At 35.8% G+C, this 17,844-nt stretch overlaps 1 protein-coding gene across 4 annotated transcripts in view; it reads right to left on the bottom strand.

Moving 5' to 3' along the window:
- Positions 1 to 17,844, bottom strand: part of Usp32 (ubiquitin specific peptidase 32) — a 148,454-nt gene that overhangs the window by 61,892 nt on the left and 68,718 nt on the right. For all 4 annotated transcript variants that reach the window (XM_048446738.3, XM_048446739.3, XM_085695605.2 and 1 more), the window contains 8 exons: positions 16,157 to 16,288; positions 13,204 to 13,311; positions 10,314 to 10,429; positions 10,049 to 10,111; positions 7,162 to 7,245; positions 6,773 to 6,834; positions 4,092 to 4,194; positions 1,359 to 1,548 (listed from right to left, as the gene is read on the bottom strand). In XM_048446738.3, coding sequence (XP_048302695.2) covers positions 1,359 to 1,548; positions 4,092 to 4,194; positions 6,773 to 6,834; positions 7,162 to 7,245; positions 10,049 to 10,111; positions 10,314 to 10,429; positions 13,204 to 13,311; positions 16,157 to 16,288 — 858 coding nt within the window. The remainder of the gene's footprint in view (positions 1 to 1,358; positions 1,549 to 4,091; positions 4,195 to 6,772; positions 6,835 to 7,161; positions 7,246 to 10,048; positions 10,112 to 10,313; positions 10,430 to 13,203; positions 13,312 to 16,156; positions 16,289 to 17,844) is intronic.

Raw genomic sequence — 17,844 nt, 5'->3', positions numbered from 1 at the left:
AAACTTCTATTTGTGGTACTACTCATCCTATGAGTAATAACGTTATATAGTAAATTACACATCAGACCCTGGACTCAAATGGAAAAAGAAAGGGTGATGGAGAAAAATATGAGAATGAAATGTGTTGTTAAAGCAGATCACAATACTTCTAGAACCACCAAATGATTTCTGTCATGTCAGATAGAGAGGGAACTAGAAGAATGAAGGAAAAATGCTAGTTCTGCCAGTTTGCTTACTACTCCCACAGAAAAAGGGGAGAAAATGTCAGAAGAGAAAATAATGGCAGAGAAAATGTTTGAGGGTTTTACTATTTTATCACCAATTAAGAGGTGATAAATTCTCAAGTTGAATTATAGTAGTACTAAAGTATCTTCCTTGTAAGTATAGAACCATTAAGTTTCAGATAAGTATAAAGGACAGAAGGAAATTATGGTATTACTAATATATAATATTTTAACAAAATAAATCTCAAAGTTCTGGGCTGAAGTGTTAAACAATCTAATATCAAGATTCTAATCCAATGAAGGCACATTTATGATTAAGGAGTTTAGGATACGGATAATTTTATTTTCTTAAAAATTTGTATTCACTAGACTGAATTTATTGGCAAAACATATTAAATAGCAATATGGCTTAGCTAATGAAAAATGAAAGAACTTTCATAGTGAGAGATTATGTTTACTTAAAAACCAATAATACACTCAAAAATTTTATAACTATTTCATTCAAAATACATTTCTTTGAATGGAAGCCTGATACTGATACTGTACCGGTGTAGGAGTTCCTTCTGTTTGTGTGTTGCTTTCAATGGTTAGTGAATAAAGAAACTGCCTTGGCCTAGTTGATAGGGTGGAACTAAGGTAGGCGGAGAAAACAAGCAGTGAATGCTGAGAGGAAGAAGGACAGAGTTAGAGAAGCCATGGTTTCTCCGCCTGAGATGGACACCGGTTAGAATCTCTGGGAAGCCGCTGCCATGTGGCGATACACAGATTAATGGAAATGGAAATGGGTTAAACTAATATGTAAGAGTTAGCCAATAAGAAGATAGAGCTAATAGCCAAGCAGTGTTTTAATTAATAGAGTTTCTGTGTGGTTATTTCGGGTGTAAGCTAGCTGGGTGGCCAGGACAAACAAGGAACCCTCTCCTTACAACACTGAACCCACAAAAGCAGACTCAGAGAGAATGATCATGAGTGTGGTGTGGTGGTGCATGCCTGTAATCCCAGTACTTAGGAAGTAAAGGCAGGAGAAGTTCCAGGTCCTCCTTAGCTACAAAGCAAGGTCAAGGCTAGTCTGAGTTACTTGAGTACCTGTGTCAAAAACATTACTAAGTCCCATGGGAGACAAATTATATTTACCACTGCCAGTAGACTCTGAGGCTTCAGATGCAGAAGAAATGTTGTCTGAGTATTTCTCTTCTGTGGTATTCATATAACTGAGGTTGTTACTGATTCTATCTTCTCCCTGCTCCATAGGATGTGCTGCTGTTCCAAATGAAAATTTTCCCCCATTAACTGATGATGGCTCAATCACAACAGGGTTGGCATCCTAAAATCATAAAAAATAAGTCAAATATAACAGTCTACACATAACTGTAGCTTTTAAGGAATTATTCTTTTAACGTATTCTATTGCATTTTATGTACATATGATGTGGGATTCCCCTCTGTATGCTATGATTACCATTAATGAGTAAAGAAACTGCTTTGGACCTATAGCAGGGCAGAACTTGGCTAGGCAGGGAAAACTAAACTGAATGCTGGGAGGAAGAAGGGCAGAGTCACAGAGAATTCATGAAGCTGCTGCTGAAGACAGACGTGCTGAAGACAGACATGCTAAAACTTTGCTGGTAAGCCACGACCTCGTGGTGATGCACAGATTAATAGAGATGGGTTAAATTAAGATGTAAGAGTTAGCCAATAAGAAACTAGAGCTAATGGGCCAAGCAGTGACTTAATTAATACAGTTTCTGTGTGATTATTTTGGGGCTGAGTAGCTGAAATGAAACAAGTAGCCTTCTTACAACATACGTGGGTGTTTTGCCTCCATGTGTCTGTATACCAGGTGTGTGCCTGGTGCCCTCAGAGGCCAGAAGAGGGTGCTGAAACCCCTGAAACTGGAGTCACAGAAGGTTGTAAACTGCTACATGGGTCCTGGAAATTGAACCTGGGTTCTCTGGTAGAGCAATTAGAGCTCTTAACCACTGAACCATCTTTCTAGTCCTTATAAACAATTAATTCTTATCATTGTGAGCTGCTAAAACCATTTACTATATAATTAAATTTTACTTCCTTAAGGGAAGAATGAATATGTATATACATACATATATACAATGCCCATAATATATTCATATAATACATACAATATACTCAACAGTACACTGAGAAAAACTGTACTACATAAACAAGGTCTGAAAGGCACTGATTACTACATATAGCAAAACATTCAAAATTAAAGGAGAAGAACAGTTCATGCTAAAAACAAATTTAAAAAATTTATGTTCACCAAGTTAGATCTACAGAGGACACCAGAAGGAATACTTCAATCTGAAGAGAAAGTTAACCACACCAAGAGGACAGAAAGAATAATAACAGAACAGTTAATCAGAAGAGGTGGGGGAAAAAAACACCACTATTACAACAAAATGTCAGGAATTAAAAAATAATGTTCAACAATAACTCTCAATATCAACAGTCTCAATTCCCCCCCCCCAAAAAAAAGGGCCTGGAGAGATGGCTCAGTGGTTAAGAGCACTGGCTGCTCTTCCAGAGGTCCTGAGTTCAATTCCCAGCAACCACACGGTGACTCACAACCATCTGTAATGAGATCTGGTACCCTCCTCTGGCGTGCGGGCGTACATGGAGGCAGAATGTTGTATACATTATAAATAAATAAATCTTAAAAAAAAAAGGCAAAGTCTCACAGATTGGCTTAGAAAACAGGATTCATCTTTCTTCTGCCTCCAAGAAACATACCTCACCATTGAGGACAAATACTATCTTAGGGTAAAAAGGATAGAAAAGAGTATTTCAGGCAAATGAAACTAAGGAACAAGCAGGTGCTGGGCACTGGTGGTGCATGCCTTTAATCCTAGCACTTGGGAGAGATCAAGGCCAGTCTTGACTACAGAGTTGAGTTCCAGGATAGCCAAGGCTATAAAAGAGAAACCTGTCTGGAAAAAAACAAACAAAAACCAAACAAAAAGAGATTCCCATTTGTCTACTACATTCAACATTATTTGCCAATGGGTCCCTGAAGTCTATATACATTTATTCATTGAGAAACACTACACTCCATGTTTGCTGTTTATGTTTTATATTGGAAAACACATGGGCTGGGAATGTAGCCAAAAGGCAGTGTGCTTGTCTACTGTGTGTGAGGCCCTAAAGCTCAACCTTCAGAACAGCAAACTGAACTTAAATAACATCAATTTCCTGAGTGCAGACTTACAAGTGTGGATAACTATGCCCAGCTGAAATGAAGTTTCTTGAATAAGAAATTAACACTTACTAATTTCCTCAAATTTTTCTTTTCTTTTTATGAGACAAGGTTTCTCTGTGGTCGTGGAACTCCCTATGTAGACTAGACTCACAGAGATACACCTACCTCTAGCTCTCAAGCACTGGGATTAAAGGTGTGGGATATCACCACCCAGCCTCTCTCCCAAATTTTTAATGTAAAAGGTGAAGGATAATGCAAATAACATAACTGACAACACATTATTTTAGAAACCAGTTATTACACTGAATCCCAGGTCTACATTGAACAAGATAACCAGGTTTTTCTCTCAGCAACAAATTCCTCACAAGTAAAATAAATATAACACCTTCCCTCATAGAGAGAGGAGAATTAAATGGCATATAGAGTGAGTAAACAGGTACCTCCTTTTTCATTGGGTTGATGACAAGGAAGAAATTTGTGTACAAATGCATATACTGAGCCTGCCCCATATCAATTTTTACAAATACTCATTTCCTTTCCCTTTAAGTCTTGGTCCAAGTTGGCATGTTTTATTACTAGGTAATACTTCTACAGTCTGATAAGAGTTGAAAATGTTACTATAAAATGTATATAGATAGGAATTTAACTCACGTATTTGACATATTCTTTCCACTGTTGCCACCACTGCATGGAGATGATAAACCAATTGTGTCCTGGCTGCAGACCATACCTGCTTTCTCGTTCTAACCATCCTCTGTATATACAAAAGAAATTCAATGCATAAAAAAAAACTGCGTGAAATTAAAGGCAAGACTGTAATTTGTCACTAGAATTACTTTCTCTTTCATTAGAAATTTCAAAACAGAAAAACACGAAACAGAAAGATGTACTCAGCAGAGACTGCCACTACTGCAATTAGTGTAATGGAACACTGTTCTACCAGAAAGTCAATTTCAATAGTCACAGGCCACAGTGAAGCATCATTCACAAACACTGCTGGGGCTGGAAAGATGGCTAAGTGGGAAAGTGTTTAATGAACAAGTACAAGGGCCTGACTTCAGATCCAGCATTATGTAAAAGTCAGGTGTAGTACTGCATGCTTAAAATCCAAGCACAAAGGTTGTATGTAAACAGGTAGTTTCCTGGAGTTTGTTGGCCAGCAGTCTAGTCAATGGGTAACTGTGATGGTTTGAATGAGAATGGCTCTCACAGCTCATGTTTGAATGTTTGGTCTCTGGTTAATGGAATTATTTGCAAAGGATTAGGAGATGCATCTTTGTTGGTGGTGCATCACTGGGAATCAGCTTTGAGATCTGAAAAGCCTATACCAGACTCAGTCTTTTTCCTTTTCTTTACTTGCTGCCTTGGATCAGGATGTAAGGTGTCAGTTATAGCTGCTGCCAAAGCTTACTGACAAGGTGATCGTGAACTAACCCTCTGAAACTGAAAGGAAGCCCCCAGTTAACTGCTTCCACAGTTGCCTTAGTCATGGTATTTCTCCTGGTAACAGACCAGTGACTTGCAGGATAGGAAGGAAGACTCCCATAAGTAGTCCTGTGACTGCCATACATGCCCCATCACATTCCCCTCCTCACAAAAAAATAAGATGCAGTAAAAATTGTTTGAAAAAATACCATAATAAAAATTCTTTGTATGCTAGTAAAAATAAATTTAAAATAACAATTTAAAACTATCCTAGTGTTAAGAATCAGAATTTCATTGTGGCTTTGATTTTATTCCCTTAATAACTAATTATACTGTTCATCTTTACATGTGTCTGGAGACTGTCTGAATATCTCTAATTGGATGCATGTCCACTGATGTAATGAAAACATTATATAATCACTTGTAGTTCTCTATATTTTAAGTTATATCTCACACAGACATGTGTTATAAGAATAACTAACAAAACAAAAATAAATATCAAGCTCATTAACTGAAGACACACCTAAAAGTTTTATTATGATCCATTAGGTAATCTGAAAAATATAAAGATTATATTGATCAAAGTCATAAAAACCACTTGTTACATACAATTTGTTTGTTTTGTGTTATCAAAATAGAGTTTCTCTGTGTAACCCTGGCTGTGCTGGAACTTGCTTTGTAGACCAGGGTGCTCTTGAACTCAGTGTTCTCTGTCCTCTGCATGCAGGTGCTGGGATTAAAGACATGCACTAGTACTGCCCGACTACATACAGCTCTTTAAATAAAACTCCAAATTGATACCAGATAATAAAATCCAGCTACAAGGATCCTTGCTATAATTGATAATGACATGGATTCTCTTGCATTTTAAAAAATATACTCGAGAACATTCAACTACTCTAAGACAACTGAGACAAATCACCACTCTCATTTTTCTCTCCAAGGAAACTTAAAAACATCTATTATTGTGCGTGCGTGCAAGCAAGCATGAGTGTGTATGTGTGTATCCTTGCATGCACGCACGTCATTACATGCGTACAGAAACCATAGGACAAACCCAGGGCTTTAGAAATCCAGTCAGGTGATAGTGGCCAAGGGCACAGCTGTACACAGATGTCATTGCCTCATACAGTATTCCCTAGGTATTTTTTGATTGTCCCCTCTGCTGGCAACTGCTAAAGGAGATGCCTATTCTCTATATTTTAAACAGTTATCTTTTTGTTGTTGAACTGTAGCATCTCCTTATACATTCTTGCTATTGAAGGCTTATGGAAGATACAGTTTGTTAATATTGCCTTTCACTCTGCAGGTTGTTTTTCATATAAAGAAGTTTTAGATTGTGAGGAAGTCTAAGTTACTTTTTAAGAGAATGCTTTTGGAGTTACATCTAAAAATCAAATGCAAATCCAAATAATTTATTTTTCCTTTCTAATTTCAATTTATCTCCTCCCCTACCATTATCCAAATCATTTTAAAGAGAGTGTTTTATTGGATATAAATTTTTAGTTGGTTTTTTCCACCCTTCTTAATCCTGAATTCTATATTTTTTGATGGAAAAGTTGGCTGTTCTTAGTAAAATTCTCCCATTATGATTTTATCTTGCTGCTCTGAAAATTCTTTTAGTAATTACATTAGACTGTAAGTTTTCTACCACTGACTGACATCCCTGCCCCAGTACAACTTTAAAGTTAAGAGAATTTGACTTTTAAATTAATCTAGTTCCTTAGCTATGAAGAATGTCTTGGGATTAAAGATGTGGGCCACCATGTAGGCCTCTACATGTAATTTTTAAAAATAGCTTTACTTTAATAATCAATGTAACACAAATTGTTCCTTATAACTAATGTATTTCAGGCGTAGAAATTTCAACTATGTAATAAAAAACCCCACGAAACATATAAAGTTACCTAATAATTTGTCCTTCTTCTTCTGGAGTAGCTGGTCTTAACCCCAGAACTATGTGGCATACCTAGGGAAAAAGGATATTCAAATTTTACTAGTAGAACCAATGATTAGTCTGAGTAATATTTGATGTGACTTACATAAAATCTTCTTTTTAAATGGGAACTGAATTAACATTGGTTTAACTGGTGAATTATCAATTGTTACCTGAGGAACAATTGAATTTTTTTTTTAAATGGAGGCTAACTTCCAAATCTCCAGTAACAGAGTAGTGTATGTTTTAGATCTGTAACAACCAGGCATCAGCTGTCAAGAGACCAATTTCCATTTCTTCACTAATACAGGCACATGACGGAAGGCACCCTCCCAAATCTGTCATTTGCCTTAAACATACCTGGAAGAGGAGATTCAAAAACTCATTGGCAAGAACATTTTTCACACTCCAGATCTGATAGTCTTCCAGAGTAAGATGGCCCATCTGAAAGAGAGACATTTAAGCTGATCCTGTCAATAAATGTCATTTATTACAGCACTAGAAAAAAAATCATATTTTTGAAAGCAAACCAATAATATACATATGATATGGGTTCACATAAGAAGTATGACAATTAGTATCAATTTACAAGTGATTACAAGCGACAATTTTTTTTTTTAAAAAAAGCTGAAAAACTTTAATAGCATGAATTAAAAAGCATTACAGAAGATACTGGACCCATACATAAATCTATAAACATAACATGTTCACGGAAGAATATAAAATATTTAATATAAAATATAAAAAAATCTATAAATTCAATTCTCAATTTCATTAAAACACAATAAATATCCAAACAGAATTTTTTTACTGGATCTTGGCTGGTTTATTCTAAAACTTATAAAAATGAATAAAGACCCAATCTTAGCTAACATAATTCAAATAACATCAATAAGGAAAATGAGGTTGCAAAAATTTATAGGAACATAAAGCTTAGCGTTGATTAGGTATTGTCTATATTCCTCATGTTCAGTTATTTGTGTCTAATATATCTCATAACTAAACTTAAACATAACTAAAGTTCTAGAAGGAAGACAAAATTTTTAAAAATGTATAATTTTATTCAAGTAGTCAGTGGGAAAAAAGCATTTATTAACAATTTCCTTTCTCAAATATGACTTTGGAAATAACCTGCACATAGTGACATGGATCTGTAATTTCAGCACTTGGGAAGTACAAGCAGAAGGATCAGGAGTTTGAGGCCATTCTTAGATACTCAGAGAGTTTGAGACCAGCTTGGGATACAAATAGCGAAATCCTTTCTCAAAAAATAAAGAACAACAACAATAATAGATGTCTTAGAAAAACAGTGACATATCATATATACACAGTATATAGTACCAGTGAGTCAGCAAAATACCCAAGTCCTATCCTAAACTGTCACTATTTTATTATCATGGTTACATGGAGACTTGAGCAGCTAAACAATCTGCTCAATGGTCACTGAAGCCAGAAATATTAAACTTCATTTAACATAAAAATACACTACTTATGCAGGGCAGTGGCAGCATAGGCTTTTAATCCTAGCACTGGGAGGCAGAGGCAGGCAGATCACCAAATTTGAGGCCAGCTTGGTCTACAGAGAGAACTTCAGACCAGCCAGGGCTACACAGAGAAGCCTTGTCTCAAAACAACCAAAAGAAATAAAAGGTACTTATTATTATTATTATTTTTAATGTGTATGAGTGTTTTGTCTGTATGTCTGTCTGTGCACCACATGGGTGTGTAATGAAGTTGCAAGCATCATCCCTTGGTACTGGATTTGCAGTTAGTTGTGGGTCACTGGAAATCAAGTATCTTGGGAAGAGCAGCCATTGCTCTTAATTACTGAGTCATCTCTCCAACCTGCTCTTTTTAAAATTTTATTTTTAATTATATAATTTGTTTTCACCCCCCCCCGTGTGTGTGTGTACAAAGTACAGAAGAGGGGAGTAAGTAACTGAAGTATACAGGTAGTTATGAGCTAAATATGGATCCTTTGCAAGAGCAGTATATACTCTTAATTGTTGAGCCATCTTTCTGGCCATAGATAGCAATACTTGTGTGTCTGTAAGACACTAAAGGCAAGTGTTTAAACTGCATCTCTATATAAAGCAATTTCTTTTTTTCTTTTGTTTTTTCAAGAGCTGACTGTCCTAGAACTCTCATTGTAGACCAGGCTGGCCTCAACTCAGAAATCTGTCTGCCTCTGCCTCCTGAGTGCTGGGATTAAAGGTGTGTTCCACACCATTCTATCATCTTTTAATTAATGAGGTTTTACTATGTAGCCTAGAACTCTTAATCCTGCTCTTCTATGTCAGACTTCTAAGTAATGGGATCACAGGTGTGAGTCATCATAACCAAACTACAAAGCAATTTCTAATAGTTCCTTCTCTAGGTTTTTATTCTTACACATACGAAACAGAAGTGGACACCTTAGTTTAACAGAAAAGGTGAATAAACAGGGAAGATTAAATTGATAAGTAGACTTTCAGTCCTGGAAAAACAAATCATCATTTGTTTCTACAGCTAATGGGAGTATCATTTCTTCTGTGACTGAATCAAGAAAATAACTGACTTAATTATTTTTTCTAAACCTCAATTTTATAACACCATTATGGTTGATAATTTACCAGTCTGTTACTAAGTACATGTCAGTATTTGAAAAGATTCAAATCACTTCAAATGTACTTCACATATATAAATTATTTTTAATGTCACAGAAACAAATAGTTAAAATTTTAAAACAAGCTACAGAAGTAAATAAATCTGTTATGATACTACCAATAAATCTTACCAAACTAAATAATTTGAGTTATTATTTGTAAATTCATAGCCTCAGCTATCTTCATGGTTCTTCTCAGTTAATCTAATCACCCCAGAAATCAAATCTCTATGTCTATCACTGTTAGCTTTTCTTCTGTTCTTAAGTCTGACACACTAGAGCCATGCTAGATACATTGTTTAGTTTCCTTTATTCACTATAAAGCTGGCCTCTTCATAACTTATTAAATGGAAGAAATAAAAACTATAAAAAGCTATCAAGGGAAGTCTCTACTTAACACATGCATTAGCCTTCACTGAGCTGTTGTTTGAAGATGGAATGGGCTATCTTTAGCGATGATGTGAAGCTATTTTAACCACAGGGCCAGATAAGTGAGTATCTGGAATGCAGAAGAGTCATTTGACCATACATATAAATGACACATTTTGATTTAGAGCATATAGTATTTTTAGAAAAAAATGAATTACTCATAGCTAGTCTCACCTTTGTGGTATCATGTGCATTCAATATGTCTTCTACAATGTCCGACAGAGCCATATGTAATTCCTTTAAAAAGAAATCAAAGAGAGTAGTGTGTATAATTTTTAATCCCCCATATATAAAAAATGATGCTTTTTAAAAATTTCTTCTCAAACATTCACTCCATCTTCCTTGTAAACAATCAGAACTTAGCAGGACATGGAACACACTGCCTTAGTAACATTAAAACCCCGTCTCAAAAATCAATCAAACTACAAAGAGAACTTACAGGAATTTCATCAGTGCGATTATCTTTCCAGACCTCCAAAAGTGCAACCACCATGTCTTTCAGTTCAACCCTGGAGAGAACTCCATCACGGTCAACATCAAACACCTTGAAGCAAACTAATGACAAAAAACTCTTAGGAAAGGAAATAACTTTTAGATTCTGAAACATGATACATTTCATTAGAAACTACCCTCTACAATTACTTAATTTCCCAAGCCAGTATGTTCTACAGCAGTTCTCATTGGGAGTAGACTATTCTATAGCATTATTATTATTTGTTTGTTTATTTTTGTTTTGTTTTTTTGAGACAGGGTTTCTCTGTTGCTCTGGAGCCTGTCCTGGAACACACTCTGTAGACCAGGCTGGCCTCGAACTCAGAGATCCGCCTGCCTCTGCCTCCCAAGTGCTGGTATTAAAGGCGTCTGCCACCATCATCTAGCTAGCATTATTATTATGATTATTACCATTATTGTAACATACAGAATTTTGTGACTAGATCTCATGACTGTCTCTAAATCACTACACAGGTTGAAGAGACCCATCCATCAGTCAAATTGAGAGGAGCTACCATTCTTATACATCGGAAAGAAAGGGCTAAGTCATTCTGTAAGGAGCATAACCTTATAGGTTTTCAAGAGGCAAGGCAAATTTTTGAATCTTTCTTCAGCCTGGAGCTGCTCAATCAAACATGAGCCCTGGTAATTCTATGCATATGCTTTTGTTTGCACTCAGCTACACCCTCTCCCTTAGGTTAGTATTTACATTCAGTCAGTTATATCCCCTCCCTTTAGTTAGTTTCTCATATTCAAGACTGATCACTGAAGGGCTATTTCTCCTACGCTTCAACTTCCCATCTACACTGAGAATTAGACTCCTAACTTCTACTTAAGCTGTCAAAAAAATCTAATTTACATTTAATACTTTGTCAAGTATAATTTTAACTCTTTAGTAAAGTTTATATACAACAATGTAGAAGTTAGACAATTACCACATTAATTCTAAGTGAATAATTCTGGCTTGTTAACTTCTGGTTGATCGATATCAAAAAAAGAAAGAAAAAAGAAAAAGAAAATGTAAAATAAAAAATTATTTATTTATTTAACTACTAAAAGGTTTTATTTATTTAGTATACAGTGTTCTGCCAGGATGTTTGCCTTCATGCCAGAAGAGGTTGTCTTTATAGATGGTTGTCATCCACCATGTAGATGCTGGGATTTGAACTCAGGATCTCTGGAAGTGCTCTTAATCTCTGCGCCACCTCTCCAGCCCCATAAATTAGTTGTTGGGTTTTTTTTTTGTTTTTTTGTTTTTTTTTTTGAGACAGGATTTCCCTGTAGCTATCAAGCTAGCTCTTGTAGACCAGACTGGCCTCAAACTCACAGAGATTTGCTTGCCTCTGCCTCCTGAGTGCTGGGATTAAAGGTGTGTGCCACCACTGCCTGGCTCATAAAAATTATTTAAAATTGTATTTATTTACCTAGTGTGTGTATTTAAGTGCATATGTAGACGTCTGAGGACAACTTGTGGGAGACAATTTTCTCCTTTTACCAACTAGAAGGCCCCTCAGATCTAATGCTAGTTGTTTGACTTAGTGGCAAGCTTTCTTGTCCATCAAGCCACATCACTGAGTCAAAACTTAAACTCTCCTTAAAAACATTAAATTAAAATGAAAAATAACTGTTGTGTGTATTGGTACATGCCTTTAATCCTAGCATATAAGAGGCAGCAGGCAGACCTCTGTAAGTTCAAGGCTATCCTGAGCTACACATTAGAATCTTGTCTCAACATACCAACCAACAAACCAACCAACCAACCAACCAACCAACCAGATTTTAATAAGAAACAATTTGTCATAAAACCAATTTGGAATAATGAATAACAAAGAAACCTGAATTTGTAAATTTAAAAATATCCTTTTATAAACTGAGCACAGTGGCACAAACCTTTAATCCCAGCACTCAGAAGGAAGAGCAGGAAGATGTCTTTGAGGCCAGCCTGTCTACAGAGCTCCAGAACAGTCAGAGCTACACAGAAAAACCCTGTCTCAAAAAACCAAAACCAAAAACCAACCAACTAAAACAAAAATCTTTTTATAAACACTTCTAATATGTTAATAACAGTAATAAATCAATTCAGTGTATATTACTAAATAAGATTAAAAACTCAAACACAATACCAAAACAGACATTTGTAAAAAGCTCTATTTTAAGAAATCAAAAAGATAATGAACCTTCATAAATATATTCTGTGCTAAATCCCAAGTAAACTGTCACACTTCCTCAACTATGGCTAAAATTTATTAATGTAATATATTTATGCTTATAAATTATGTTTTAAGACCATTTTATATGAAAAATATTTTAGTATTTACTAAAATATGTCCAATTACAAATCTCATCTTGCAAACAGAATACTAATGTATATAAATGACAGAATGAGCTATGCTTCAAATTAAAATGCAAAATATTTTACAGAATATTTCCTAATATTTAAAACTTTCAGTTACATATGGCAGCTCACATCTGTAATTCTGCATTCAAGATGCTAAGAAAGGAAGGTCAAGCGTGCCAGGTCAGTCCAAGTTAATACCCTGTTTCAAATATTTTTTTTTACATTTATTATTGATTAATTATGAATCTCAGATTTTCTAGGAAAACTAATTCTATTAATAACAGAAAATATCCCAAACTATATCCTAGTAAGTACTAAAGAATAGGTTATTGTTGCATCCTTAGACAGAACTCACTAAATCACCAATTATGAGATTACTATTTGCCAGCATGATAGGTAAGAAACTCAATCCTTAATCCAAAAATGATGATGCATGGATGAAGGCTAATTCTGTCTTTACATAATCTGACAGTTTGCAGATACTATTTATCACACTTACACTTTTGTCTTTCAGCAAGGGGGCCCCTGCAGCAGGCTGATAATCCACAGGATATCTCTTTGAAATCTATGTGATTGTCACGATTTTCATCAAAAGCATTAAATAAACCTACAAAATAAAAAAGACACCATAAACCTCAGTCAACAAACTTCCTAATGCAACACTGATAAATTTATAAAGTTAGGAATGTTTTTTACATAAAGTGACTATATTAAAAAAAAAAGCTTCCAAGAAAATATTTTCAAAGGAAATAATTCTTTTTTTCTTTAGGAGGCACAGGCAGGTAGATCTCTTAGTTCCAGAACAGCCAGGAAAAAACCTGAGAAACTTTGTCTCCAGAAGATAGATAGATAGATAGATAGATAGATAGATAGATAGATAGATAGATAGATAGATAGATAGATACCCATACAAACAAAACAAAAACAAACAAGAAAGAATCAAGAAATGTCAAAAATTGTAATAATATCCCTTAGAAAGATAGGACAGCTGCTGGTAGTGGTGCACGCCTTTAATCCCAGCACTCAGGAGGCAGAGGCAGGTGGATCTCTGTGAGTTTGAGGCCAGCCTGGTCTACAAGAGGTCTCCAGGACAGCCTCAAAAGCTACAGCAAAACCCTGTCTTATAAATAAATATATAAAATAAAGACAGGAGAAAAGTTGAATCGCTAATAAAATGAATATTCAAATATATACCACTGCATCATCAACACACTTTCATAAACCTTTCCTGGAAAATGGAATATATTACTGTAAGAAATGACTACAGTACCTTCTTGGGAAAAATCTTTCATATGTGCGTATTTTAAATATCAAAAGAGGGCAGAAACTTAAAATTTCATCCTGTGATTTTCATTTCTTAATCAACTATGAACAATTTTAAATAAATTATGTGTGACCCTCCCAATTCTCTTTTTCTAATAGAATTTAATTTTAGTTTATTTTCGACAATTTCGTATACATGAACAATGCATCTCAATCATCTCCACTCTCAACCTTCCCCAAGAACTTCCTTCCAACAATCCTCCATACCAGTCACCTAATTCCTGAAAGGTAAAAACAGAATCACACTAGTGAACAAGAAGTCCAGGTACAGGGGGTGAGGGTGTTTGTGGCATGATGACTGAAATAGATTCCTGAAAAACGCATGGTGGAAAGAAAGAACCAGCTCTTGAAAGCTGTCCTTTAAGCTCCATGTGTGCCATGGCATGTGTACACACATGCTCAATGCAAACACAATACCTCCCTCTTCTCTCTCTCTCTCTCTCTCACACACACACACACACACACACACTAAAAAGAAAGAAAAAAAGAAATTCAGAGTGCCATGTACTCTAGCTCTACTAAGGAGTACTTCTGAAAAAAATGTAGATAATATGCTTCAAGAATTTAGCTAACTCTTTGTTTCAGTTTGAACAATAGAATACTAGACACGGTGGTACAAGCCTATAATCCCAGTACATGGGAGATAGAGACAGGGGATTGAAGAGTTGAAGATCATTCTTAGATAGATGTTGAGTTTGAAATGATCTTGGGTCACATGAGAATGGGCTGGAGAAATGGCTCAGCAGTTAAGAGCACTGACTGCACTTCCAGAAGAGTTGGGCTTGAGTTCTAGCACCCACATGGTAGCTCCAGTCCTAGGGAATTTAATGCCCTTCTTTGGCCTCTGTGGGCACCAGGTACATAAATGGTGCAAATACATGCAGACAAAATACCCTTACATTGAAAACAAAAACAAAATATTAAAATTAGAAAGTTAAGTAACTTCAAGAAAAGTTCAAAAACTGGAGCTGGAGAGATAGCTTAGCTGTTTAGGACACTTGTTGCTCTTACAGAAGACCCAGATTTGCTTCCTAGCATTCACATGGTGGGTTACAACCATCTGTAACTTCAGTTTCAGGGGATCCCATGTCTTCCTCTGACTTCTGAGGGCCTCAGGCATGCACTTGGTGCACATGCATATATTCAGGCAAAATTTATATAACACAAACAACAGAATCTAAAAAAATAAAAAACTAAAAATATTTTATAATCAGAAACAGAACCCAAATATTCAGATTCCAAATACAATGCTTATGTTGTCATCCAAAACTATATACACATTTATATATGTATATATAAATGTGTGTGTGTGTGTATGTGTGCATACAGTATATATAGATGTATATAGTTTTGTTTTGTTTTTTGAGACAGGGTTTTTCTACGTAACAGCTCTGATTCTCCTGGAACTCACTTTGTAGACCAGGCTGGCCTTGAATTCACAGAGATCCTCTCTAGCCTCCCGAGTGCTGGGATTAAAGGTATGTACCACCATTGTCCAACTTTCAGAGATGTTCTTATCTAGAAGCTTATATTCTCTTTTTCAGGAGAGGAAACAGCAGTGAAATCTATGTGAATGAAAAATAAATGGTCAAGGAAGGGATAGATCACATGAGGAAACAGTGGCCAACACCCTCAGCATGTCCTACTTGCGACACTCCTTAGCAGAGCACTGTCATATCACTGACACTTGGTAAGGACATTCAGGTACAGAGAGCTAACTGACTCGTGTAAGATCACACAAGTAAAATATGAAGCTGAAGATCACAGTCTTAATAACCTTTTCTCTTCACTATACAACTAAGCAAGGAACTATTAAATCTACAGGAATATAGTTTGTCAGAGTTAAATTTTGGTTTGGTTTGAAATAAGATGGATTCAGTCTATTTACTTACCAAATGAGCACTTGTCATGTTTTTATTTTATTTTTTATTTATTTTTATTCTTTTGAGACAGGGTTTCTTTGTGTAACAGTTCTGGGAGTTCTGGAACTTCATTTGTAGATTAGCAGGTCTGGAACTCACAGAGATCCACCTGTCTCTGCCTCCCAATTGCTGGGATTAAAGGTGTGCGCCACCACTGCCAAGCTGTTTTTTGTTTGCTTGTTTTGTTTTTTAAGAAACATTTCCTACCTTCACTCAGAGAAGGGCGAATAGGTGGTGAAACCAAAGGACCAAAGGTCTCTAAGTCAAAACGTCCAGTACGGGATTGAGCCTTCAGTAGCCAATAGCGTTTCTCCAGATCAATGATGTCTGACTCCTCCACTAAGAATCAAATTAAACAAGATTATAAACTCAGAATGTCCTTCTGAGCCATTAGTTTATCCTGATAATATGTCTTTTAAGGGCATATTTTCTCAATTCAACTACTAAAACCAATTATGCCAAAAACACAAAGTGAAAGATAAAGTTATCATATTTAAAAACTAAGAAAATAAAGTCAAAATAACAAAAGTATGAGACTGTAAAACTCATAGAAAAACAAACTCTTAATTTCCCATTAAGCAGACTTCTAAAATCTAACATATAAAATCATATATTACTAAACCATTCTAGTCATTTTCAACCTCCACTTTAGATGTAAATTTTTTTGTGCATATCTTCTCTCGTGCTTAGAAAGTAACCACCATAATGGCAGGGCCCACATTTAACTCACACAGTCAACACAATGCTCTAGGTAACAAACAGCAAAATACTGACAGGATAAATATGAACGCAGACAAACTCTAAACACGGCTACATTTTAAGTGCTTCTGCTTCCCTCCTAAGCAATTAAAATTTAGGAAGCATGTAGGTATTTTAGTCTCAGCTAAACACAGTACTCAAGAGCTATCTTACTAAAATGTAATTCTGGGCTTGTCCCTTTTGTATAATAATGAAGTATCAACTAGCGTCAGACTTACCTTCTGGTCATAAATGGTTACAAACTATTTACATAACTACACAAATCAAGCATTTCTAGAAACTAGAGAACAGATAGTGCAGGGCTTCAATCCTGAGGTCACTATCAGGTGAGTACTTCTACTGCTCAGTTATTGCCTGTGACTATTATCATCAAAGAGACAAAGGATAAGGAGTCTCATTAGAGAGATTTCACTGTGTTAACAACAGAGGGCACTGCAGGGAGGCTGAGGTAGCTGAAAATTGGAGAAAAAAGTATTAGAAACAAGTTACACAGAGAAAGAATTCCAGAAATCTGCACAGTTACATTGTTTTGGGAGCTAATTTGTGTTATACAGAGTGAAACCCACTGAAGCTTGCCTAGGAACTGAAAGCAGGAAAGTTCTCAGAGTATAGGCAAGCTGGGAGATACCACAGAACATTTACAAAGTCTAGCACTGGGGAAAAAGCAGGAAAGAGGCCAGCAGATGGCTCAGCAGGCAAAGGAGCTTATCACCAAGTTTGACAACCTGAATCTGATTCCAGAATCCACATGGTGGAAAGAGAATAAGTCCTCTGACCTTCACACACACACACACACACAACATGGCATGTACACACCATGCACACATAAAAATGTAAAGAAACATAAAAAAGTAGGAGGATGTGATACAAAACTAAGGTAAAAATTAACAAAAAGACCTAGAAATAAGAGACAATGGAATTAGACAAGGCTCGAAAACTATGAGTTATAAATATCTAAAATTAATGGTTATGGTGCACACCTTTAATTTCAGCACTAGGGAAAAAGAGACAGAGACATGTAGATCTCTGAGTTCGAAGTCAGCCAGCCTGGTCTACAATTCCAGGAGAGCCAAGCCAAGGCTACACAGAGAAACCCTGTCTTAAGAAACAAAACAAAACAAAGCAATTCAGAAATA

The sequence above is a fragment of the Myodes glareolus genome, chromosome 9 (genome assembly GCF_982192425.1).
Source record: "Myodes glareolus chromosome 9, mMyoGla1.1, whole genome shotgun sequence".
In the NCBI taxonomy this organism is placed as follows: Eukaryota; Metazoa; Chordata; class Mammalia; order Rodentia; family Cricetidae; genus Myodes; species Myodes glareolus.
Note: the sequence above shows the minus strand (reverse complement) of the source record. Positions and strands in the feature narration are given on the sequence as shown.